The sequence below is a fragment of the Musca autumnalis genome, unplaced genomic scaffold, assembly GCF_047663935.1.
Source record: "Musca autumnalis isolate F117 unplaced genomic scaffold, ASM4766393v1 scaffold_4, whole genome shotgun sequence".
Taxonomy (NCBI): Eukaryota; Metazoa; Arthropoda; class Insecta; order Diptera; family Muscidae; genus Musca; species Musca autumnalis.
In genome coordinates, this window is record NW_027411977.1 from 63,617,447 (window position 1) to 63,642,002 (window position 24,556).

General features: G+C 42.0%; 2 protein-coding genes across 3 annotated transcripts in view; one reads left to right on the plus strand and one right to left on the minus strand.

The window, feature by feature from the left end:
• Window positions 1-24,556, plus strand: part of LOC141402449 (protein Asterix) — a 225,222-nt gene that overhangs the window by 92,733 nt on the left and 107,933 nt on the right. The window lies entirely within an intron of this gene.
• LOC141401925 (uncharacterized) lies at window positions 6,222-8,300 on the minus strand. Of its 2 annotated transcripts, none has more exons than XM_073982494.1 (2): window positions 8,133-8,300; window positions 6,222-8,039 (listed from the first exon to the last, which is right to left on the minus strand). In XM_073982494.1, exons 1-2 carry the CDS (start codon window positions 8,190-8,192, stop codon window positions 6,420-6,422), a joined length of 1,680 nt encoding a protein of 559 aa, XP_073838595.1. In that variant the 5' UTR covers window positions 8,193-8,300; the 3' UTR covers window positions 6,222-6,419. The 2 variants fall into 2 exon arrangements, with proteins under 2 accessions (XP_073838595.1, XP_073838594.1); XM_073982493.1 differs by having other exon boundaries at window positions 6,231-8,039; window positions 8,118-8,300.

Below are 24,556 nucleotides of genomic sequence, written 5' to 3' on the forward strand. Positions count from 1 at the left end.
TGAAAGACGGTCAGACAAGCATTTAGCCCAGTTTGCCTCTGGCTGGAGACTTGGTCCAAATTTTAGATGACGTAATATTTTCCAAACTTATTTAAAATCACATTGGTCCACCACTTCGAGTTCCTCCCCCACAAAAGTTTGAATTGTTTCCTAAAATCGTATACACCAAGACCACGCTTTGCGTCGTTTCACTTTGCGTTGTTTTCGAAGTTGCGTCGTTGCTTAGTTAATACCTATTTTCAATATGCGTCGTTCCATTTTCGATGTTGCGTTATTTTAAATTTGAGTGCCTAATTTTTTTATACCCTCTACCACAGTATAGACGGTATATAAAGTTTGTTTTTCCGTTTGAAATACATTGAAATATTCATTTGCGATCATTTAGCCATTTTCGTCTTACCGTCCGTCCTTTTGTTGTAATCACGCCATCTTCCGAAAGATTTGAGATAGATGGCTGAAATTTGTGAAACATGTGTATTTGGTCTGAGCTTAGATCAAGTTCGAAGATGGGCTACATTGGTACCGCCCGATTTCAGGTATGTTGACCATTTTATCTACATCTTGAGCCCGAATGAGCTATAATTTGGTATTTAGTGTTCCCAGTGATGTAGAAACTTCTCCAACAAAAATGAAGGACATATGTAAACGTTTTGTTATATCCCTCATATAACGATACCGCCAGATTTCAATTATTTTATTTTAGCTACATTTTCTGGCCGAATTAGACCAAAATAGCTGTAAATTAGCATTTAGGGTTCCTATTTGTTCAGGTAATTTCTCTACCTAAAATTGTGGACATAAGAAAAAAGTGTTTTCCACCATAGAAAATCTTAATTCGCTTTGCGTCGTTTCACTTTGAGTCGTATTTTTTGGAACGTATCTACGATGCAAAGCGAGGTCTTGGTGTATATCCTAGTTGGCCATTCTTTCTGACATAATGTACGGTGACCAACTAAAATGGCTGGTGGGCGCGATAACTATCTAAAGGAATGACTCTCATAATGAGATACACTTGCTTAATGGACTAATTCGGAACATTCAGAAACACTCTCCTTTTGCGCTATGAGCAATAATCCGAAACGTCCACTATCGCTAACATAGGTACCGTTAAAGTTTTGATATTTTTGCCGGTAAGTTCATACGTCCAAAAAAGGCCACAAAATTTTGTAATCCACACTGGCGACAAAGAAGACTTGCTTGTTTTCTCAAAAATTTATTCGACCATGTTTTGGCAAAGCCCAATCATGTGTTTCGTACTCTCAAAGAGTACTTACTACGAGTAGGATTGCGAGTTCATAGACTGTATTGTCCGACTCCGGCTAAAGCAGCCTTTTTTTAAATATATTTTTTAATTGGATTCTCCAATCACTTCGGTTAAAGAAGTAAAATTTTTGCATTTAAAAATGTTTTTCTTGGGTAAATTTTCGATTGGAATTATGCGTATCGGATGCATTCAATTTATAGAAATAACTTAAAAGGTATTTAAATACCTTGACATATTAAAGTATACCAAACTCCAATTAAAAGGTTTATAAGATGTTAATATGTTATGTATGGTCGTCAAAGATTTGTCCACTAAATACATTTGGAAAAATGGGTCTAAAAAAGGGCGATATCGCGATATGCATTAAAACTTAGATCTATTTTAACCACTTTCAGCATAGAGGTTCTCCAACCAAAAAAATCCAAAAATCCTTATTATAGCCAATATTCTTAGAAATTAAATAATAATCGAATACTGAAAATCTAGCGAATACAATTGCGGATATTACAAATTCTGAGATATACCAAAATGTGAGCATATGTGGTGTACAACTTACAAATACCGATAACCATACCGAACGTGGTCTGATATGGTAATTTTCAATAAAAAATATCCAAGAACTAATACATAATATATGTTACTCTGTACCAAATTCCAAAATTGTATTTTAAATTTTTTAAACTCTCTCTTCATTTATACACCTTGTCTCAATAATCGTTAAAAAATCGACTAAAAGCCTTTAAAATAGCGCTATGTAACCCTACCCAACATTTTAAAATTTCTTGATTTTTGGTCATGGTGGGCCCCCCCCGAAATGAAATCCTGCGTACGTCCCTGCTATTGACTATGACTTTTTACAGCTAGAACGTTATATTTATGCAACCGAGTGATGGTGGGAAATATCTGATCTCGTTTTGTTATTGCCTCCATATAACGGTATCTCCCGATGTTCGGTATTTTGAAGATTCTAGCTACAATATTTAACCAAACCATGGGTGCCACCGTAGTGCAATGGTATGCACACCTGCCTTGTACACATAAGGTCGTGGGTTCGATTCCCGGCCAGGCAACATCAAAAACACTTTTCAACGGTGGCAAAATACCCCTCAGTAATGTGGGCGACATTTCCTGAGTATTTCAGCCATGTAAAACTTCTCTACAAAAGTGGTGTCTTAGACACGCCGTTCGGACTCGGCGATAAACTGTAGGTCCAATATCATTGAGCTAATATGAATAGGGGTGCACTCATTGATATGAGAGAAGTCTCCCTTGTCCCTTATGGGATGTTTGTGGAACTATTATATATTATTTAATCAAACTAGCTGTAATTAGACATTTGAGGTTCCTAGTGCTCACAGCTGCTTCCCCAACAAATATTGTTAATATAGGTCCATGTTTTGGTACAGGTTCCATATAACGGTACCTCAGGATTTTCCGTATTTTGAAGATTTTTGCTTCATATTGAGCCCGAACTACCTGTTATTTCACATTTGAGGCTCCCGAAGTCATGAAACTTATCCACCAAAAAATGTAAATATAGGTCCATGTTTTGGTATAGGCCCCATATAACGGTACCACCATATTTTGGGTATTTTGAGGATTTTTGCAACATTTTTTTGATCGAACTAGCTGTAATTTGACATATGAGGTACTCTGCAGTCTTGAAACTGCTCCACCAAAAATTGTTAAGCTGCGACCATGTTTTGGAAAATGTTCGGTCCCTCGGTCAACAATTTTTAACGGGACTAGCTGTAATTTGACATTTGAGGCTCATAGTGGTTACAACAATTTTCCACCAAAAATTGTCAACACAGGTCCATGTTTTGGTATAGGTCCCATATTACGGTACCACCCGATTTTGGGTATTTTGAGAATTTCTGCAAAATTAGTTTTTGATGGAACTGGCTGTTATTGGACATTTGAGGTACCCTTCAGACATGAAACTTCTTCACCAAAAATTGTCAACACAGGTCCATGTTTTCTTATAGGCCCCATATAATGGTAGCTTCCGATTTCGGGTATTTAGAGGATTTTAGCTAATTTTTTGCCTAAACTACCGGTTATTTGACATTTGAGGTTCACATTGGCCACCAAACTTCTCCACCAAAAATTGTCAATGTAAAAATTGTCCATGTTTTGGTATAGTCCCCATTATAACGATACCTCAGGATTTCGGTATTTTGAAGGAAACTCATTATTTTATTTTAGTTCAGAATATGTAGGGTGGAGGTTACAAAAAGTTCGGCCTGGCCGAACCAACGGTGCTCGTTGGTTATATGGTTCTTTTTACTATGTGTCCAGATTCTGCAACTTGGACTGCTTGCGTCCATAAAGAATCAGACAATAAATGAGTGGAGTTAACTGGACAGTTAAACAAATGCTTCGTGTCGTCTGGTCCCAATCTAAATGCAGGGAATGTGTTGGGTATCGTGCCATGAATTCGGTCCCAATATTGCATATATATCCCAATGTACGCATCGTCCGGATCTTAACTATGCGAAAACCACTCAAATTTGCATTGAGAGCTGCCGTTTTTCTGCTGCGATTGATGGGGTTATCTCCCAGTACGGCATTCACAATGTACTTTTGTTCTGTCTGCGCAACTGCATTCATGTGAATACTATTCAGGCTTTCCTTATAGGATTTTGCTTGTGCTAGAGCTGCAGAGGATACAACAGACCGGTCATTGCATTGTAAGATGATCGGGCAATCATTCACCTACATTATCTCTATGCCATCTGGACGGTGTGGAATTTCAGAAAGGTAGAGGTTAAACAGATCTTGTACCAATATTGCATTGCTGCAGGTGGTCTAGCCACTTTTTCCTACTAGCCTGCTGTGTCTTCAGTGTACGTACGACAAAGCTCATCACGCTTATTTGCTAGCCTAATTGTCTCTGCTGGAACATATGGTCTAATTTGGGGTATTCGACCAGCATGTATGTAGCAAGCGGCCTGCAGCTGTAATGATGTGCTGGAAAATTCACTCAGCTCTTTGAAGCGGCGATTGGTAAATTCTCTGAACCCTTGCCAATCAGTTTTTCCATGGTTCATAAAAGTACACAGAGGTTATGAGGTCGGGCGGTCTGTAAAAGTGGCCTGAGCTAAGCGAAATGTTGGCAGTCTCCTCTTATCCACGTTGTACCGTTTTCGTTCGAAGTGCAAAATGTGGAGCTATCAATTTACTACTGGTCAGCGGTATACACCTCTGGCCATTGCCTAGGACGGAAGGCCGGAATGCTCATGATGAGCATTGAAGTCCCCTAGCACAAAACGGTTATTGCCCTTCAAAAACGAACTAATATTAGGCATATAATGCAGGGCAGAACTATTCATGGGCGGTATATAAATATTAAGCAATACTACATCGGCACTATACTGCTATTGACATAGTTGCCATCGTTTAGTCCCTATTTTTTGCGTAAATATGACTCATGGATTAGAACGATATAGACTTGGTGGCGACTAGAAGATGTTCAGTAGCCGCTGTTTTCCAGTGATGCTGATTCAACTACATGAAGCGAAGTGATTGCTTGTTCCCATAGCTGATAACCTTGACACTCGAGGTTCGTTTGGAACCCATGGTCCTTTGGATATATTTTTAGGTTAAGAAGATATCCGAAAAATATCTTCTGACTTTGGTACCCTTCAGACATGAAACTTCTTCACCAAAAAGTGTCAAAATAGGACTATGTTTTGGGCCATGTTCGGTACCTTCCGATTATCGGTATTTTGAAGATTTTAGCTACATGTGTTACCGAACAAGCTGTTATTTGATTTATTGTGACTTTGGTTAGCTTGTGAGACTACCTTGGCAATGATATATTTTCGCTTCTCAATCTTTTGATAGCAGGCAGTGGATTTAGACGGTTTGGAGTCCTGACTCGAGTTGACTCACTTGGCCTTCGGGTGTCATTCCTTCGTTGACTTAACTCTCTTCACCTTGTTCTTAGGTGGATAATGGTTGGTTTTGATTGAGTCGATCTTCCCTGCTTTATTGATCCTTAAAATGTTCTGTGGCTTATTCTTAGCATCTTTCAACTTTGAGGGTGAGTTGCCTCCCTTTGAAGAAGTGTTGAGGTAAAATGTGATCTTTAGGGGCTATTGGGGTTGGTGTTGAACTCAACTTGGCCTTTGCGGATATGGGAATTAGAGAGTGATAAAGTTTGTTAAGATCAATCATTTTTCTTGCGAAGTGAGGTATCTTCTTTCGATTTAACTCTCACATCGATATAGAGGGGGGTTCCCTGCCGACCATGCCTCTTCTTTTCCGTAGCCAACCAATTAACGACACCAGTTGTTGGCGTTGCGAACATTCTCGCCCAATTTCTGTATCGAGGTTATATCAACACGTGGACCGTTGCTAAAAATTTTCTGGTGGAAAGTTTTGTACCCCAAAGAAGACTAACTACCAAATTTCATCCATTGTTGTTAAAACATTCAAAATACCGAAATCGCGAGCTACCGTTCTTTGGGGGCTGTATAAACACGAGGACGAAAATACCAAATAATTTCTTTATGACAATGTGGGTAGTTCAAAATATCGAAAATCGGGAGCTACCGTTCTATACGAGCTATATAAAAACGTAGACCTATAACGACAATTCTCTGCGGAACTTTGTATATCCCCAATGAAGACTGTAGGATAAGGTGGGAGCAACTTTCAAAACACCGAAAATCGCGGGATTCCGTTCTACCGGAGCTATACCAACAGATGGACCTATACTAAAAAATTTAGGGGAGAATGTTTGTAGCCCCAAAGAAGGCTAAATACCAAATTTTGTTAAGCCACTTGGGTAAGATAATATGACTAAAACCTTCAAAATACCCAAAATCGGGAGGTACCGGTGTATGAGGGCTATATCAAACCGCGGACCTATACTGACAATTTCTTGCGGAAAGTTTTGCAGCATCAATGGTTATAAGTTTAAACGGAAAGACAAATTTAATTGCACCCACCATATTATGGTGGAGGGTATAAAAATACAATGGTTGTGTTAATGGTTATGTGTCATTTATTCATTGTAGTCATGTTAATAACTTTGACGGGTAGTTGTAAAGATGATCTCCGTTACTTTGATTCTGCTGTTCTTCTTCTTTGGAACCACCATTGTAATTTTCAAGATCATCATTATTTTGCGTAGTAGATTCCTCAGCTACAATATCAGTATTATCGGTGTGTCCATGATTTTCTTCCTTGTCACCCTGTTCCTCAGCATTGGCGCATTGGCACTAACATTATCGTCATTATTTTGATCTTTATCACCATTTCCACTGCCTTCAATATTTTCTTCATCATTTCCATCAACACCTTCATTGTTGACATTTTCTTTAACGTTGTGAACTTCATCACTAACGTCTTCTTCTTCTTCTTCTTGTTTTTCTCCATCTGATTGTTCCTCATCTTCATCGTTGTTTTTATGTTCATCACTTTCATTATTTTGATCTTCATCACCTCCAACGTTTTCTTCATCATTACCGCCTCCAATATTTTCTTCATCATTTCCATTATCACCTTCAGTGTTGACATTTTCTTCAACGTTATGATTTTCTTCACTAAGGCCATCTCCTTCTTGTTTTTCTGTATCTGAGTTTTCTTCATCTTCTTCATTGTGTTTATGTCCATCGCCACCATTTGCATTATCTTTATTATTTTGATTACCACTACCTTCAATACTTTCTTCGTCATTTCCATCAACATCTCCATTATTGGAATTTTCTTCTACGTTGCGATCTTCATCACTAATACCGCCATCTCCTTCTTGTTTTTCTCCATCTGATGTTTCCTCATCTTCATCATTGTGTTTATGTTCATCGCCATCACTTTCATTATCTTCCTTATCTTGATCTTCATTACCACCGCCCCCAATATTTTCTTCATCATTTCCATTATCACCTTCAGTGTTGACATTTTCTTCAACGTTATGATTTTCTTCACTAAGGCCATCTCCTTCTTGATTTTCTGTATCTGAGTTTTCTTCATCTTCTTCATTGTGTTTATGTCCATTGCCACCATTTGCAATATCTTTATTATTTTGATCTTCTTCACCACTTTCTTCATCATTTCCATCAACATCTCCATTGTTGGCATTTTCTTCTTCAACGTTGTGATCTTCATCACTAATGCCGCCATCTCCTTCTTGTTTTTCTCCATCTGATGTTTCCTCATCTTCATCATTATGATCATCACTTCCTTTATCTTCACTATTATTGCCATCACTAACATCCTCCCCATCATCTTCCTCCTCTTCTCCTTCTCCTTCTTCTTCTTCTTCCTCCTCATTACTCACTTCCGTTCGGCTACTTTTATCAACATTGATGACCAAACGTAAATTCACAAGCTTCAGCAATTCATTGATAACCTGAATTAATTCAAACTGAATCACATAACGTCCATCATCCATCCAGGTGGGTATGGCACTGCTGGGCACCGTACCATTTCGTATATAATAGAAACCATTCACCAGTGGGCAAGATGTTATAAACGTTTCCTGCAATAGAAATGGCCGCCGCGATTCTTTGCGATATGTGACATTCCGTTGTTTGTCCAAAGTTTTACATAAATCCAAATTTCGTTCCTTAAACACGTCTAGCGATGCTTGACCCTTGACGGGGTTATATTTACGTATGAATAAATTCAACAGCAATTGTCCACTGAACGGCCGGAATGCTGTGAAATTGTAATAAATCCCAATATCATTTTCCAGCTCATAATCGATTTTCAAGGCATCGGGTACAAATGAATGCGAATAGAAATATTCTATATGCAGCGGATACTGAAAGTGAAAAGAATTGAGGTTTTTTTTTTTAATTTAAAAACAAATATATATGATGAGATAATATTTGCTTTGTACAGCGTAAATATTTACTGCCATCACCAGCACCACCAGCACCGAAAGCGTTCCAAATATTTGAATTGATTTTAACATTCTTTGTTACGTTGCTGCGAACGGACCACAGTTAATGTTCAAATTCCAAATGGACAAATAACTCTATCTGCTGTTGCTGTTTATTGTTCAATGATCCATGGCTTAATAGCGTTTATCTGGCGTTATTATTTTAATTATTCATCAGATATGGGTTTAAGGCTTGTTATTGTCAATTTGAAGGTCTCAAGAGCCGCAACAAAGTTGATGGTAATTTCAACAATTTACTGTGGGTAATTTTCCATAATTGAATATATTAGCCTGTATGTATTCTATAAGAAGACCAACTGGTCTTCTATCAGTGTTTGTTCTATGAGAAAGAAAATTGCCTCCTATTGAAAGACTTTTGCTCTTATATGGGAAGAATAATTGGTATACTGCACCTCAATGAAAAAATCAATATAAGAGTACCTAGCGTTCTTCTACAGAATACCAAAGAGTATAAAATAGGCAAATTTAATAAGATATATAGAATCACCCCTTCTTTCAGAAAGGGACTATAGAAGCACCCCTTCTTTCAGAAAGGGTCTATAGAAGCACCCCTTCTTTCAGAGAGGGTCTATAGAAGCACCCCTTCTTTCAGAAAGGGTCTATAGAAGCACCCCTTCTTTCAGAAAGGGTCTATAGAAGCACCCCTTCTTTCAGAAAGGGTCTATAGAAGCACCCCTTCTTTCAGAGAGGGTCTATAGAAGCACCCCTTCTTTCAGAAAGGGTCTATAGAAGCACCCCTTCTTTCAGAGAGGGTCTATAGAAGCACCCCTTCTTTCAGAAAGGGTCTATAGAAGCACCCCTTCTTTCAGAGAGGGTCTATAGAAGCACCCCTTCTTTCAGAAAGGGTCTATAGAAGCACCCCTTCTTTCAGAGAGGGTCTATAGAAGCACCCCTTCTTTCAGAAAGGGTCTATAGAAGCACCCCTTCTTTCAGAGAGGGTCTATAGAAGCACCCCTTCTTTCAGAAAGGGTCTATAGAAGCACCCCTTCTTTCAGAGAGGGTCTATAGAAGCACCCCTTCTTTCAGAAAGGGTCTATAGAAGCACCCCTTCTTTCAGAAAGGGTCTATAGAAGCACCCCTTCTTTCAGAAAGGGTCTATAGAAGCACCCCTTCTTTCAGAAAGGGTCTATAGAAGCACCCCTTCTTTCAGAAAGGGTCTATAGAAGCACCCCTTCTTTCAGAAAGGGTCTATAGAAGCACCCCTTCTTTCAGAAAGGGTCTATAGAAGCACCCCTTCTTTCAGAAAGGGTCTATAGAAGCACCCCTTCTTTCAGAAAGGGTCTATAGAAGCACCCCTTCTTTCAGAAAGGGTCTATAGAAGCACCCCTTCTTTCAGAAAGGGTCTATAGAAGCACCCCTTCTTTCAGAAAGGGTCTATAGAAGCACCCCTTCTTTCAGAAAGGGTCTATAGAAGCACCCCTTCTTTCAGAAAGGGTCTATAGAAGCACCCCTTCTTTCAGAAAGGGTCTATAGAAGCAACCCTTCTTTCAGAAAGGGTCTATAGAAGCAACCCTTCTTTCAGAAAGGGTCTATAGAAGCACCCCTTCTTTCAGAAAGGGTCTATAGAAGCACCCCTTCTTTCAAAAAGGGTCTATAGAAGCAACCCTTCTTTCAGAAAGGGTCTATAGAAGCACCCCTTCTTTCAGAAAGGGTCTATAGAAGCACCCCTTCTTTCAGAAAGGGTCTATAGAAGCACCCCTTCTTTCAGAAAGGGTCTATAGAAGCACCCCTTCTTTCAGAAAGGGTCTATAGAAGCACCCCTTCTTTCAGAGAGGGTCTATAGAAGCACCCCTTCTTTCAGAAAGGGTCTATAGAAGCACCCCTTCTTTCAGAAAGGGTCTATAGAAGCACCCCTTCTTTCAGAAAGGGTCTATAGAAGCACCCCTTCTTTCAGAAAGGGTCTATAGAAGCACCCCTTCTTTCAGAAAGGGTCTATAGAAGCACCCCTTCTTTCAGAAAGGGTCTATAGAAGCACCCCTTCTTTCAGAAAGGGTCTATAGAAGCACCCCTTCTTTCAGAAAGGGTCTATAGAAGCACACCTTCTTTCAGAAAGGGTCTATAGAAGCACCCCTTCTTTCAGAAAGGGTCTATAGAAGCACCCCTTCTTTCAGAAAGGGTCTATAGAAGCACCCCTTCTTTCAGAAAGGGTCTATAGAAGCACCCCTTCTTTCAGAAAGGGTCTATAGAAGCACCCCTTCTTTCAGAAAGGGTCTATAGAAGCACCCCTTCTTTCAGAAAGGGTCTATAGAAGCACCCCTTCTTTCAGAAAGGGTCTATAGAAGCACCCCTTCTTTCAGAAAGGGTCTATAGAAGCACCCCTTCTTTCAGAAAGGGTCTATAGAAGCACCCCTTCTTTCAGAAAGGGTCTATAGAAGCACCCCTTCTTTCAGAAAGGGTCTATAGAAGCACCCCTTCTTTCAGAAAGGGTCTATAGAAGCACCCCTTCTTTCAGAAAGGGTCTATAGAAGCACCCCTTCTTTCAGAAAGGGTCTGTAGAAGCACCCCTTCTTTCAGAAAGGGTCTATAGAAGCACCACTTCTTTCAGAAAGGGTCTATAGAAGCACCCCTTCTTTCAGAAAGGGTCTATAGAAGCACCCCTTCTTTCAGAAAGGGTCTATAGAAGCACCCCTTCTTTCAGAAAGGGTCTATAGAAGCACCCCTTCTTTCAGAAAGGGTCTATAGAAGCACCCCTTCTTTCAGAAAGGGTCTATAGAAGCACCCCTTCTTTCAGAAAGGGTCTATAGAAGCACCCCTTCTTTCAGAAAGGGTCTATAGAAGCACCCCTTCTTTCAGAAAGGGTCTATAGAAGCACCCCTTCTTTCAGAAAGGGTCTATAGAAGCACCCCTTCTTTCAGAAAGGATCTATAGAAGCACCCCTTCTTTCAGAAAGGGTCTATAGAAGCACAACTTCTTTCAGAAAGGGTCTATAGAAGCACCCCTTCTTTCAGAAAGGGTCTATAGAAGCACCCCTTCTTTCAGAAAGGGTCTATAGAAGCACCCCTTCTTCCAGAAAGGGTCTATAGAAGCACCCCTTCTTTCAGAAAGGGTCTATAGAAGCACCCCTTCTTTCAGAAAGGGTCTATAGAAGCACCCCTTCTTTCAGAAAGGGTCTATAGAAGCACCCCTTCTTTCAGAAAGGGTCTATAGAAGCACCCCTTCTTTCAGAAAGGGTCTATAGAAGCACCCCTTCTTTCAGAAAGGGTCTATAGAAGCACCCCTTCTTTCAGAAAGGGTCTATAGAAGCACCCCTTCTTTCAGAAAGGGTCTATAGAAGCACCCCTTGTTTCAGAAAGGGTCTATAGAAGCACCCCTTCTTTCAGAAAGGGTCTATAGAAGCACCCCTTCTTTCAGAAAGGGTCTATAGAAGCACCCCTTCTTTCAGAAAGGGTCTATAGAAGCACCCCTTCTTTCAGAAAGGGTCTATAGAAGCACCCCTTCTTTCAGAAAGGGTCTATAGAAGCACCCCTTCTTTCAGAAAGGGTCTATAGAAGCACCCCTTCTTTCAGAAAGGGTCTATAGAAGCACCCCTTCTTTCAGAAAGGGTCTATAGAAGCACCCCTTCTTTCAGAAAGGGTCTATAGAAGCACCCCTTCTTTCAGAAAGGGTCTATAGAAGCACCCCTTCTTTCAGAAAGGGTCTATAGAAGCACCCCTTCTTTCAGAAAGGGTCTATAGAAGCACCCCTTCTTTCAGAAAGGGTCTATAGAAGCACCCCTTCTTTCAGAAAGGGTCTATAGAAGCACCCCTTCTTTCAGAAAGGGTCTATAGAAGCACCCCTTCTTTCAGAAAGGGTCTATAGAAGCACCCCTTCTTTCAGAAAGGGTCTATAGAAGCACCCCTTCTTTCAGAAAGGGTCTATAGAAGCACCCATTCTTTCAGAAAGGGTCTATAGAAGCACCCCTGCTTTCAGAAAGGGTCTATAGAAGCACCCCTTCTTTCAGAAAGGGTCTATAGAAGCACCCCTTCTTTCAGAAAGGGTCTATAGAAGCACCCATTCTTTCAGAAAGGGTCTATAGAAGCACCCCTTCTTTCAGAAAGGGTCTATAGAAGCACCCCTTCTTTCAGAAAGGGTCTATAGAAGCACCCCTTCTTTCAGAAAGGGTCTATAGAAGCACCCATTCTTTCAGAAAGGGTCTATAGAAGCACCCCTTCTTTCAGAAAGGGTCTATAGAAGCACCCCTTCTTTCAGAAAGGGTCTATAGAAGCACCCCTTCTTTCAGAAAGGGTCTATAGAAGCACCCCTTCTTTCAGAAAGGGTCTATAGAAGCACCCCTTCTTTCAGAAAGGGTCTATAGAAGCACCCCTTCTTTCAGAAAGGGTCTATAGAAGCACCCCTTCTTTCAGAAAGGGTCTATAGAAGCACCCCTTCTTTCAGAAAGGGTCTATAGAAGCACCCCTTCTTTCAGAAAGGGTCTATAGAAGCACCCCTTCTTTCAGAAAGGGTCTATAGAAGCACCCCTTCTTTCAGAAAGGGTCTATAGAAGCACCCCTTCTTTCAGAAAGGGTCTATAGAAGCACCCCTTCTTTCAGAAAGGGTCTATAGAAGCACCCCTTCTTTCAGAAAGGGTCTATAGAAGCACCCCTTCTTTCAGAAAGGGTCTATAGAAGCACCCCTTCTTTCAGAAAGGGTCTATAGAAGCACCCCTTCTTTCAGAAAGGGTCTATAGAAGCACCCCTTCTTTCAGAAAGGGTCTATAGAAGCACCCCTTCTTTCAGAAAGGGTCTATAGAAGCACCCCTTCTTTCTGAAAGGGTCTATAGAAGCACCCCTTCTTTCAGAAAGGGTCTATAGAAGCACCCCTTCTTTCAGAAAGGGTCTATAGAAGCACCCCTTCTTTCAGAAAGGGTCTATAGAAGCACCCCTTCTTTCAGAAAGGGTCTATAGAAGCACCCCTTCTTTCAGAAAGGGTCTATAGAAGCACCCCTTCTTTCAGAAAGGGTCTATAGAAGCACCCCTTCTTTCAGAAAGGGTCTATAGAAGCACCCCTTCTTTCAGAAAGGGTCTATAGAAGCACCCCTTCTTTCAGAAAGGGTCTATAGAAGCACCCCTTCTTTCAGAAAGGGTCTATAGAAGCACCCCTTCTTTCAGAAAGGGTCTATAGAAGCACCCCTTCTTTCAGAAAGGGTCTATAGAAGCACCCCTTCTTTCAGAAAGGGTCTATAGAAGCACCCCTTCTTTCAGAAAGGGTCTATAGAAGCACCCCTTCTTTCAGAAAGGGTCTATAGAAGCACCCCTTCTTTCAGAAAGGGTCTATAGAAGCACCCCTTCTTTCAGAAAGGGTCTATAGAAGCACCCCTTCTTTCAGAAAGGGTCTATAGAAGCACCCCTTCTTTCAGAAAGGGTCTATAGAAGCACCCCTTCTTTCAGAAAGGGTCTATAGAAGCACCCCTTCTTTCAGAAAGGGTCTATAGAAGCACCCCTTCTTTCAGAAAGGGTCTATAGAAGCACCCCTTCTTTCAGAAAGGGTCTATAGAAGCACCCCTACCCGCAAGGGTATCCTCAGGAGAGGATAACGGGAGTAACGACCCCGCGGACCCTAGTTTTGGCAGGTGTGGAGAGCGTACCAAAATGGTGCAAGTGCTCTGAGAAACCCTGTGTCGGGGCGAGTGAATACCGCCCACAATTATGTATTCCACCGTAGGGGACCGCCTCAAGAGAGGTTTGGAAAGGAGGTGACGACTCCGTGGTTATCCCCAGTCAAACCCTATACATGGAAGAAAATGGAATCCAGCCGAAAGGCATCAAGATCAAGCCAGCACGATCTTGATTATGGCATTACTGGACTACGATTTGGAATTGATGAACCCTGGGCTGACGGCTGTGGTATTCTGGAACCTGAGTATGTCGGGGTGGAACCTTACAGAAATGGCTTTCAGGCTAATGCCACAGCTGCCTCCGTCCCGTTAAAACCTGGCAAGTCTCAAAGTACGTTCAATGCTCGTCCCATTAAGTTGGCAGTGTAGGTTCGGATGTACATTCCCGATTAACACGGATCTGGCTCTGAACGGGAGATCTCATGAGGGTCTTCCGTCAACCCTCGCATGGACCTAGAAATAGGGACCCATGGGATCTTAACGTGACTGCACATTTTGCGAGCGGAGATAGCGGCTTTGAGTTGGGACCACGAAACCTAAAATGAACGAAGAAAACCAAGAAACCAAAAGAACAAACATAGAGGTTGAAGAAACCCCACTGGGAAGATGCTCGGGTCTACGAGTTGAAAATATGGGAGGTGTAGATTCCCCATTAGGAAGAACTTCGGTAATTGTGATGGCGACATCTAACAATGCAGATGAAGGCATGCCTAAAAATAAATTTTCTGGAAGCGAAAATCTCAAGAGGCTCGGAAGAAAAATAGCCCAGTTGGATGATTTCGTTAAATCGAAAAATAACATCCACAAGGATATTCAGTCCATGATGAGAGAGATACAGGCGATATATTTAAAAGTAGCTGACGATCTGAACAAAGAAGCTGACATACGTAAAATGGGTCAGGTAGACAATAAGCAGACCCAAACAGAAGCATGGATTAAACCAAAACAACCAAGTACGCCAACAACACCTGCGTTGAAAAGAGGTCCAAAAACTCAGAGCCCTAAAGAGAATAAGACAAAAAAGAAGAAAGAAGTCCCACCGAAAACTAATAAGCAGGAAATAAAAACAGCGGAAGAAGTGACCAATGAGAACGTGGAAAGATCTGACACCATACACAAGGCAGCTGATTGGAATAAAGTCCAACCAAGGTCAAGAAAGAAAAGGAAGTCCAATAAACCAGATGCATTAATAATAAAAACATGTGGAGATTCCTCATATTCAGACATTCTAAAGCAAGTGAAGAGTGAATCAAAGCTGGCTGTCCTAGGTCAAAATGTGAAAGCAATTAGGAAGACAGAGAAGGGTGAGCTATTGTTGGAGCTAAATAAACCAGCACACCAGAACACAAATGAGTTTAGGGAAGCCATTGAAAATGTGTTAGGCCCAGCTGCTGAAGTGCGTGCCTTAACCCAGGAAGTACCGATAGAAATTAAAGATATAGATGGCGTGTCTACTAAAGAGGATATTCTACAAGCTATTAGCGGCATTTCGGGACGAGTTCAAAGAATTTCAACCACATGCAATAAAGTCTTTAAGAAAGGCCTACAGAGGTACACAAACTGCTACAGTTTTCTTAAGCTCCCCGCTTGCTAATATTCTTTTAGAGAAAAGAATAGTACGGATTGGATGGGCGGACTGTCGAATACGTGAAAAGTTGATACCAAGAAGGTGTTATAAATGCCTAGACTTTGGACACACGGCAGCTAGATGTAAAAACCCGAACGACAATTCAGGTCGCTGCATTTGCTGTGGAGAAGCTGGTCACAGGGTTGCTACTTGTAAAAACCCTCCGAAGTGCATGCTATGTAAGGATCCATTAGACCGTAGTCACATCACTGGATCGACTGTGTGCCCGAGATACAAGGAAGCTCTACGCCAACTTAGATGATCTCTATGAAATTATTACAAATTAATTTAAATCATTGTGAAGCTGCTCAAGATTTATTAAAACAGACAGTTCGAGAACAAGAGGTGGATGTAGCAATTATTAGCGAGCCATACAAGAACATCAGCTCACCAAATTGGTTATGTGATACGTCTGGCACAACCTCGATCTGGTCTATACACAGACCAGCACAAAATGTTTTGAATTCTGAACCCGGATTTGTACGCGCTACTGTCGCCGGATTAACAATCTACAGCAGTTACATACCCCCGAGATATGATATTGAAGTGTACAAAAGTATTATTACCAATCTAGCAAATGATGCTGCATCCAGAAGGCCAATTTTGATAGCAGGCGACTTTAATGCTTGGGCTACAGAATGGGGCTGCCCAAGAACAAACGAAAGGGGTCGAATACTATTGGAATCGTTTGCTCAACTAGACGTGGAGCTTTTAAACACTGGTAGTAATCCAACATTCAGCAGAAATGGCGCTAGTTCCATAATCGACATTGCGTTTGTCAGTACAAACAATTATACCCAATTTAACTGGCAAGTCAGTGACATATTCACCTATAGTGATCATAATGCAATACTCATTACCCAAAATGAGACCACAACATCAAGAAGATCGGTTCGAACGCCTGAAATATCTGGTTGGAAAAGAGGGTCGTTTGATAAAGATATATTCACCATATGTATGGAAGGTACAGATCTACAAGGAACTCCCGAAAATATGGCAGAAGAGCTCATCCTTCGGGCAACACAAGCATGCAATGCGTCGATGCAAAAAAGGAAGCGAGGAGTCAACAAAGCCCCAGTACATTGGTGGAACGCTGAAATAGCCGACCTACGCAAAGAGTGCCTTCGTGCTAGAAGACGTTTTGTAAGAACTCGTGATAGAGAAGACAATGAAGTTCATAGACAAGATCTCAAGATGAAGAAGAAAGCCCTTAAAAAAGCCATACAAAGAAGCAAAAGAGCATGTTTTCTCTCTATTTGCGATGATTTAGAAAACCAGCCGTTTGGACTAGCGTACAAAATTGTAACTAAGAAATTGAAATGCTTCGGCTCAAGCACTCCTACGGATGCTAGCACACTAAATAACATTGTGAACCACCTCTTTCCTCACCAAGCGGCAACATCATGGGAAACATGGGACCCTGGTGGCCATTTTGTCTACCCCCGGTTACACCAGCGGAGATAAATCGTGCAGTCTCGAAATTCAATGACTCTAAAGCGCCTGGCCTAGATGGAATTCCCAACTATGTCCTAAAGGAGATTGTGGAATGCTGTGGTGAACAGATGCTCAGAATGCTTAACGCATGTTTGGAATATGGATCTTTTCCATCGATATGGAAGAGGCAAAGGTTAGTGCTACTGCCTAAAAAAAAGGCAAGCCTCTGGAAAACCCCTCATCATACCGCCCACTATGTATGATCGATACATGCGGAAAACTCCTTGAGAGTATTATCCGCGATAGACTCGAAGAGTGCATCGAGCGCGCAGAAGGTTTGTCAGAAAGTCAATTTGGCTTCAGAAAAAAGAGATCTACGATTGATGCTATAAAAATGGTAACCGACATCGCAAAGGTAGCAGTACATGGTCAAAGCTGGAAAAAAGGGACGAAAGAATATTGTGTGGTTATAACACTAGATGTTAAAAATGCTTTCAACACAGCTAATTGGGAGAATATTTTAAACGCTCTTCGACGGTTAAATGTCCCGGCATACCTTCTTGCTATACTCCAGGACTACTTCCGCAACAGAATCCTGATGTATGAGACTGAAGAAGGTATAAAGGAGTACAAAATAACAGGAGGAGTACCACAAGGTTCTGTTCTTGGACCGCTACTATGGAATGTAATGTACGATGGCGTTTTAAGGCTACAACTTCCAGAGAAAGCTAACATCATTGGGTTTGCGGATGATATTGCGCTAGTTGTAGTTGCAAAAACAATCGAAGAGGCAAGAACAGTCTCAGAAGTTAGCATACATCTGGTTAAATCATGGCTGTTTTCAAAAGGCCTGGCATTAGCCGATCAAAAAACGGAAGCTGTCTTAATCACAAGTCGTAGAGTTGTAGAAAGAATAAATATTAAAATTGGAGACTGTATAATCACAACAGCGGAAAGCCTTAAATATCTAGGCGTTATGATAGACAATCGCCTGTCCTTTAAGAATCATTTAGATTACGTAAAGGAAAAAGCTGAAAAAACATGTAGAGCGCTGTGTCGTATTATGCCAAACACAAGGGGACCTGGATACCTAAGAAGAAAAATACTAGCAGGAGTTATAAAAAATATTATTCTCTACGCAGCACCAATATGGGCACAATCCATGAAGTACGCAACGTACTGTGCAAAGATTGGTTCAGTCTATAGACTAGCAGCACTACGGGTATGCTGCGCTTATAGGACTGTGTCTGACGATGCAGCCTATGTTATCGCTGGTATGATACCTATTGATGTCTTAGCAAGAGAAGCTGAATTATTGTTCAATTTACGGAATTCGCAGGAAACCGATATAAATCCCGACGTCGCAAGAAGACGTAGCACTATCGAATGGCAAAGCAAGTGGTCAGCTTCAACAAAAGGAAGATGGACGTATTCGCTGATACGAAATGTGGAGACTTGGTCAAATAGGCGACATGGAGATCTCAACTTCTATCTCACCCAATTTCTCTCCGGACATGGCTGTTTCAGGTCCTATTTATACCGTTTTGGACTTGACTGCTCCCCTGATTGTCCCTGCTGCGTGGAACATGTAGAAGACCCACACCACGTTTTCTTTTTGTGTCCGCGATTCAGAGAAGAGAGGACAAATTTAGAGCGGCAAGTTGGTAGTGAAATATGTGTAGAAAACATAATCGAAATTATGATGGTGTCTTTAAGCAATTGGGAGTATGTATGTGAGTACGTAAAGACAATAATATTGGAAATACGGAGGCAAGACGATATTCGAAGAAGAATAACAAATAGCAGTGTTCTATAGAACATTCCCCCCTGCGACGAAATGCCTGTACGGCGGTACCGCAGGGATGGTGGATCAGAGTAAAGGGGTTATTTTAGCGTGTTAAAGTCTCGCACACCTGGCGAAACCATAAACCAGGTAGCCAGAGTCTTTCGATGATTTTTTCCCCGACCAAAAAAAAAAAAAAAAAAAAAAAAAAAAAAAAAAAAAAAAAAAAAGAAGCACCCCTTCTTTCAGAAAGGGTCTATAGAAGCACCCCTTCTTTCAGAAAGGGTCTATAGAAGCACCCCTTCTTTCAGAAAGGGTCTATAGAAGCACCCCTTCTTTCAGAAAGGGTCTATAGAAGCACCCCTTCTTTCAGAAAGGGTCTATAGAAGCACCCCTTCTTTCAGAAAGGGTCTATAGAAGCACCCCTTCTTTCAGAAAGGGTCTATAGAAGCACCCCTTCTTTCAGAAAGGGTCTATAGAAGCACCCCTTCTTTCAGAAAGGGTCTATAGAAGCACCCCTTCTTTCAGAAAGGGTCTATAGAAGCACCCCTTCTTTCAGAAAGGGTCTATAGAAGCACCCCTTCTTTCAGAAAGGGTCTATAGAAGCACCCCTTCTTTCAGAAAGGGTCTATAGAAGCACCCCTTCTTTCAGAAAGGTCTATAGAAGCACCCCTTCTTTCAGAAAGGGTCTATAGAAGCACCCCTTCTTTCAGAAAGGGTCTATAGAAGCACCCCTTCTTTCAGAAAGGGTCTATAGAAGCACCCTTCTTTCAGAAAGGGTCTATAGAAGCACCCCTTCTTTCAGAAAGGGTCTATAGAAGCACCCCTTCTTTCAGAAAGGGTCTATAGAAGCACCCCTTCTTTCAGAAAGGGTCTATAGAAGCACCCCTTCTTTCAGAAAGGGTCTATAGAAGCACCCCTTCTTTCAGAAAGGGTCTATAGAAGCACCCCTTCTTTCAGAAAGGGTCTATAGAAGCACCCCTTCTTTCAGAAAGGGTCTATAGAAGCACCCCTTCTTTCAGAAAGGGTCTATAGAAGCACCCCTTCTTTCAGAAAGGGTCTATAGAAGCACCCCTTCTTTCAGAAAGGGTCTATAGAAGCACCCCTTCTTTCAGAAAGGGTCTATAGAAGCACCCCTTCTTTCAGAAAGGGTCTATAGAAGCACCCCTTCTTTCAGAAAGGGTCTATAGAAGCACCCCTTCTTTCAGAAAGGGTCTATAGAAGCACCCCTTCTTTCAGAAAGGGTCTATAGAAGCACCCCTTCTTTCAGAAAGGGTCTATAGAAGCACCCCTTCTTTCAGAAAGGGTCTATAGAAGCACCCCTTCTTTCAGAAAGGGTCTATAGAAGCACCCCTTCTTTCAGAAAGGGTCTATAGAAGCACCCCTTCTTTCAGAAAGGGTCTATAGAAGCACCCCTTCTTTCAGAAAGGGTCTATAGAAGCACCCCTTCTTTCAGAAAGGGTCTATAGAAGCACCCCTTCTTTCAGAAAGGGTCTATAGAAGCACCCCTTCTTTCAGAAAGGGTCTATAGAAGCACCCCTTCTTTCAGAAAGGGTCTATAGAAGCACCCCTTCTTTCAGAAAGGGTCTATAGAAGCACCCCTTCTTTCAGAAAGGGTCTATAGAAGCACCCCTTCTTTCAGAAAGGGTCTATAGAAGCACCCCTTCTTTCAGAAAGGGTCTATAGAAGCACCCTTCTTTCAGAAAGGGTCTATAGAAGCACCCCTTCTTTCAGAAAGGGTCTATAGAAGCACCCCTTCTTTCAGAAAGGGTCTATAGAAGCACCCCTTCTTTCAGAAAGGGTCTATAGAAGCACCCCTTCTTTCAGAAAGGGTCTATAGAAGCACCCCTTCTTTCAGAAAGGGTCTATAGAAGCACCCCTTCTTTCAGAAAGGGTCTATAGAAGCACCCCTTCTTTCAGAAAGGGTCTATAGAAGCACCCCTTCTTTCAGAAAGGGTCTATAGAAGCACCCCTTCTTTCAGAAAGGGTCTATAGAAGCACCCCTTCTTTCAGAAAGGGTCTATAGAAGCACCCCTTCTTTCAGAAAGGGTCTATAGAAGCACCCCTTCTTTCAGAAAGGGTCTATAGAAGCACCCCTTCTTTCAGAAAGGGTCTATAGAAGCACCCCTTCTTTCAGAAAGGGTCTATAGAAGCACCCCTTCTTTCAGAAAGGGTCTATAGAAGCACCCCTTCTTTCAGAAAGGGTCTATAGAAGCACCCCTTCTTTCAGAAAGGGTCTATAGAAGCACCCCTTCTTTCAGAAAGGGTCTATAGAAGCACCCCTTCTTTCAGAAAGGGTCTATAGAAGCACCCCTTCTTTCAGAAAGGGTCTATAGAAGCACCCCTTCTTTCAGAAAGGGTCTATAGAAGCACCCCTTCTTTCAGAAAGGGTCTATAGAAGCACCCCTTCTTTCAGAAAGGGTCTATAGAAGCACCCCTTCTTTCAGAAAGGGTCTATAGAAGCACCCCTTCTTTCAGAAAGGGTCTATAGAAGCACCCTTCTTTCAGAAAGGGTCTATAGAAGCACCCCTTCTTTCAGAAAGGGTCTATAGAAGCACCCCTTCTTTCAGAAAGGGTCTATAGAAGCACCCCTTCTTTCAGAAAGGGTCTATAGAAGCACCCCTTCTTTCAGAAAGGGTCTATAGAAGCACCCCTTCTTTCAGAAAGGGTCTATAGAAGCACCCCTTCTTTCAGAAAGGGTCTATAGAAGCACCCCTTCTTTCAGAAAGGGTCTATAGAAGCACCCCCTTCTTTCAGAAAGGGTCTATAGAAGCACCCCTTCTTTCAGAAAGGGTCTATAGAAGCACCCCTTCTTTCAGAAAGGGTCTATAGAAGCACCCCTTCTTTCAGAAAGGGTCTATAGAAGCACCCCTTCTTTCAGAAAGGGTCTATAGAAGCACCCCTTCTTTCAGAAAGGGTCTATAGAAGCACCCCTTCTTTCAGAAAGGGTCTATAGAAGCACCCCTTCTTTCAGAAAGGGTCTATAGAAGCACCCCTTCTTTCAGAAAGGGTCTATAGAAGCACCCCTTCTTTCAGAAAGGGTCTATAGAAGCACCCCTTCTTTCAGAAAGGGTCTATAGAAGCACCCCTTCTTTCAGAAAGGGTCTATAGAAGCACCCCTTCTTTCAGAAAGGGTCTATAGAAGCACCCCTTCTTTCAGAAAGGGTCTATAGAAGCACCCCTTCTTTCAGAAAGGGTCTATAGAAGCACCCCTTCTTTCAGAAAGGGTCTATAGAAGCACCCCTTCTTTCAGAAAGGGTCTATAGAAGCACCCCTTCTTTCAGAAAGGGTCTATAGAAGCACCCCTTCTTTCAGAAAGGGTCTATAGAAGCACCCCTTCTTTCAGAAAGGGTCTATAGAAGCACCCTTCTTTCAGAAAGGGTCTATAGAAGCACCCCTTCTTTCAGAAAGGGTCTATAGAAGCACCCCTTCTTTCAGAAAGGGTCTATAGAAGCACCCCTTCTTTCAGAAAGGGTCTATAGTAGCACCCCTTCTTTCAGAAAGGGTCTATAGAAGCACCCCTTCTTTCAGAAAGGGTCTATAGAAGCACCCCTTCTTTCAGAAAGGGTCTATAGAAGCACCCCTTCTTTCAGAAAGGGTCTATAGAAGCACCCCTTCTTTCAGAAAGGGTCTATAGAAGCACCCCTTCTTTCAGAAAGGGTCTATAGAAGCACCCCTTCTTTCAGAAAGGGTCTATAGAAGCACCCCTTCTTTCAGAAAGGGTCTATAGAAGCACCCCTTCTTTCAGAAAGGGTCTATAGAAGCACCCCTTCTTTCAGAAAGGGTCTATAGAAGCACCCCTTCTTTCAGAAAGGGTCTATAGAAGCACCCCTTCTTTCAGAAAGGGTCTATAGAAGCACCCCTTCTTTCAGAAAGGGTCTATAGAAGCACCCCTTCTTTCAGAAAGGGTCTATAGAAGCACCCCTTCTTTCAGAAAGGGTCTATAGAAGCACCCCTTCTTTCAGAAAGGGTCTATAGAAGCACCCCTTCTTTCAGAAAGGGTCTATAGAAGCACCCCTTCTTTCAGAAAGGGTCTATAGAAGCACCCCTTCTTTCAGAAAGGGTCTATAGAAGCACCCCTTCTTTCAGAAAGGGTCTATAGAAGCACCCCTTCTTTCAGAAAGGGTCTATAGAAGCACCCCTTCTTTCAGAAAGGGTCTATAGAAGCACCCCTTCTTTCAGAAAGGGTCTTTCAGAAAGGGTCTATAGAAGCACCCCTTCTTTCAGAAAGGGTCTATAGAAGCACCCCTTCTTTCAGAAAGGGTCTATAGAAGCACCCCTTCTTTCAGAAAGGGTCTATAGAAGCACCCCTTCTTTCAGAAAGGGTCTATAGAAGCACCCCTTCTTTCAGAAAGGGTCTATAGAAGCACCCCTTCTTTCAGAAAGGGTCTATAGAAGCACCCCTTCTTTCAGAAAGGGTCTATAGAAGCACCCCTTCTTTCAGAAAGGGTCTATAGAAGCACCCCTTCTTTCAGAAAGGGTCTATAGAAGCACCCCTTCTTTCAGAAAGGGTCTATAGAAGCACCCCTTCTTTCAGAAAGGGTCTATAGAAGCACCCCTTCTTTCAGAAAGGGTCTATAGAAGCACCCTTTCTTTCAGAAAGGGTCTATAGAAGCACCCCTTCTTTCAGAAAGGGTCTATAGAAGCACCCCTTCTTTCAGAAAGGGTCTATAGAAGCACCCCTTCTTTCAGAAAGGGTCTATAGAAGCACCCCTTCTTTCAGAAAGGGTCTATAGAAGCACCCCTTCTTTCAGAAAGGGTCTATAGAAGCACCCCTTCTTTCAGAAAGGGTCTATAGAAGCACCCCTTCTTTCAGAAAGGGTCTATAGAAGCACCCCTTCTTTCAGAAAGGGTCTATAGAAGCACCCCTTCTTTCAGAAAGGGTCTATAGAAGCACCCCTTCTTTCAGAAAGGGTCTATAGAAGCACCCCTTCTTTCAGAAAGGGTCTATAGAAGCACCCCTTCTTTCAGAAAGGGTCTATAGAAGCACCCCTTCTTTCAGAAAGGGTCTATAGAAGCACCCCTTCTTTCAGAAAGGGTCTATAGAAGCACCCCTTCTTTCAGAAAGGGTCTATAGAAGCACCCCTTCTTTCAGAAAGGGTCTATAGAAGCACCCCTTCTTTCAGAAAGGGTCTATAGAAGCACCCCTTCTTTCAGAAAGGGTCTATAGAAGCACCCCTTCTTTCAGAAAGGGTCTATAGAAGCACCTTTTCTTTCAGAAAGGGTCTATAGAAGCACCCCTTCTTTCAGAAAGGGTCTATAGAAGCACCCCTTCTTTCAGAAAGGGTCTATAGAAGCACCTTTTCTTTCAGAAAGGGTCTATAGAAGCACCTTTCTTTCAGAAAGGGTCTATAGAAGCACCCCTTCTTTCAGAAAGGGTCTATAGAAGCACCCCTTCTTTCAGAAAGGGTCAATAGAAGCACCCCTTCTTTCAGAAAGGGTCAATAGAAGCACCCCTTCTTTCAGAAAGGGTCTATAGAAGCACCCCTTCTTTCAGAAAGGGTCTATAGAAGCACCCCTTCTTTCAGAAAGGGTCTATAGAAGCACCCCTTCTTTCAGAAAGGGTCTATAGAAGCACCCCTTCTTTCAGAAAGGGTCTATAGAAGCACCCCTTCTTTCAGAAAGGGTCTATAGAAGCACCCCTTCTTTCAGAAAGGGTCTATAGAAGCACCCCTTCTTTCATAAAGGGTCTATAGAAGCACCCCTTCTTTCAGAAAGGGTCTATAGAAGCACCCCTTCTTTCAGAAAGGGTCTATAGAAGCACCCCTTCTTTCAGAAAGGGTCTATAGAAGCACCCCTTCTTTCAGAAAGGGTCTATAGAAGCACCCCTTCTTTCAGAAAGGGTCTATAGAAGCACCCCTTCTTTCAGAAAGGGTCTATAGAAGCACCCCTTCTTTCAGAAAGGGTCTATAGAAGCACCCCTTCTTTCAGAAAGGGTC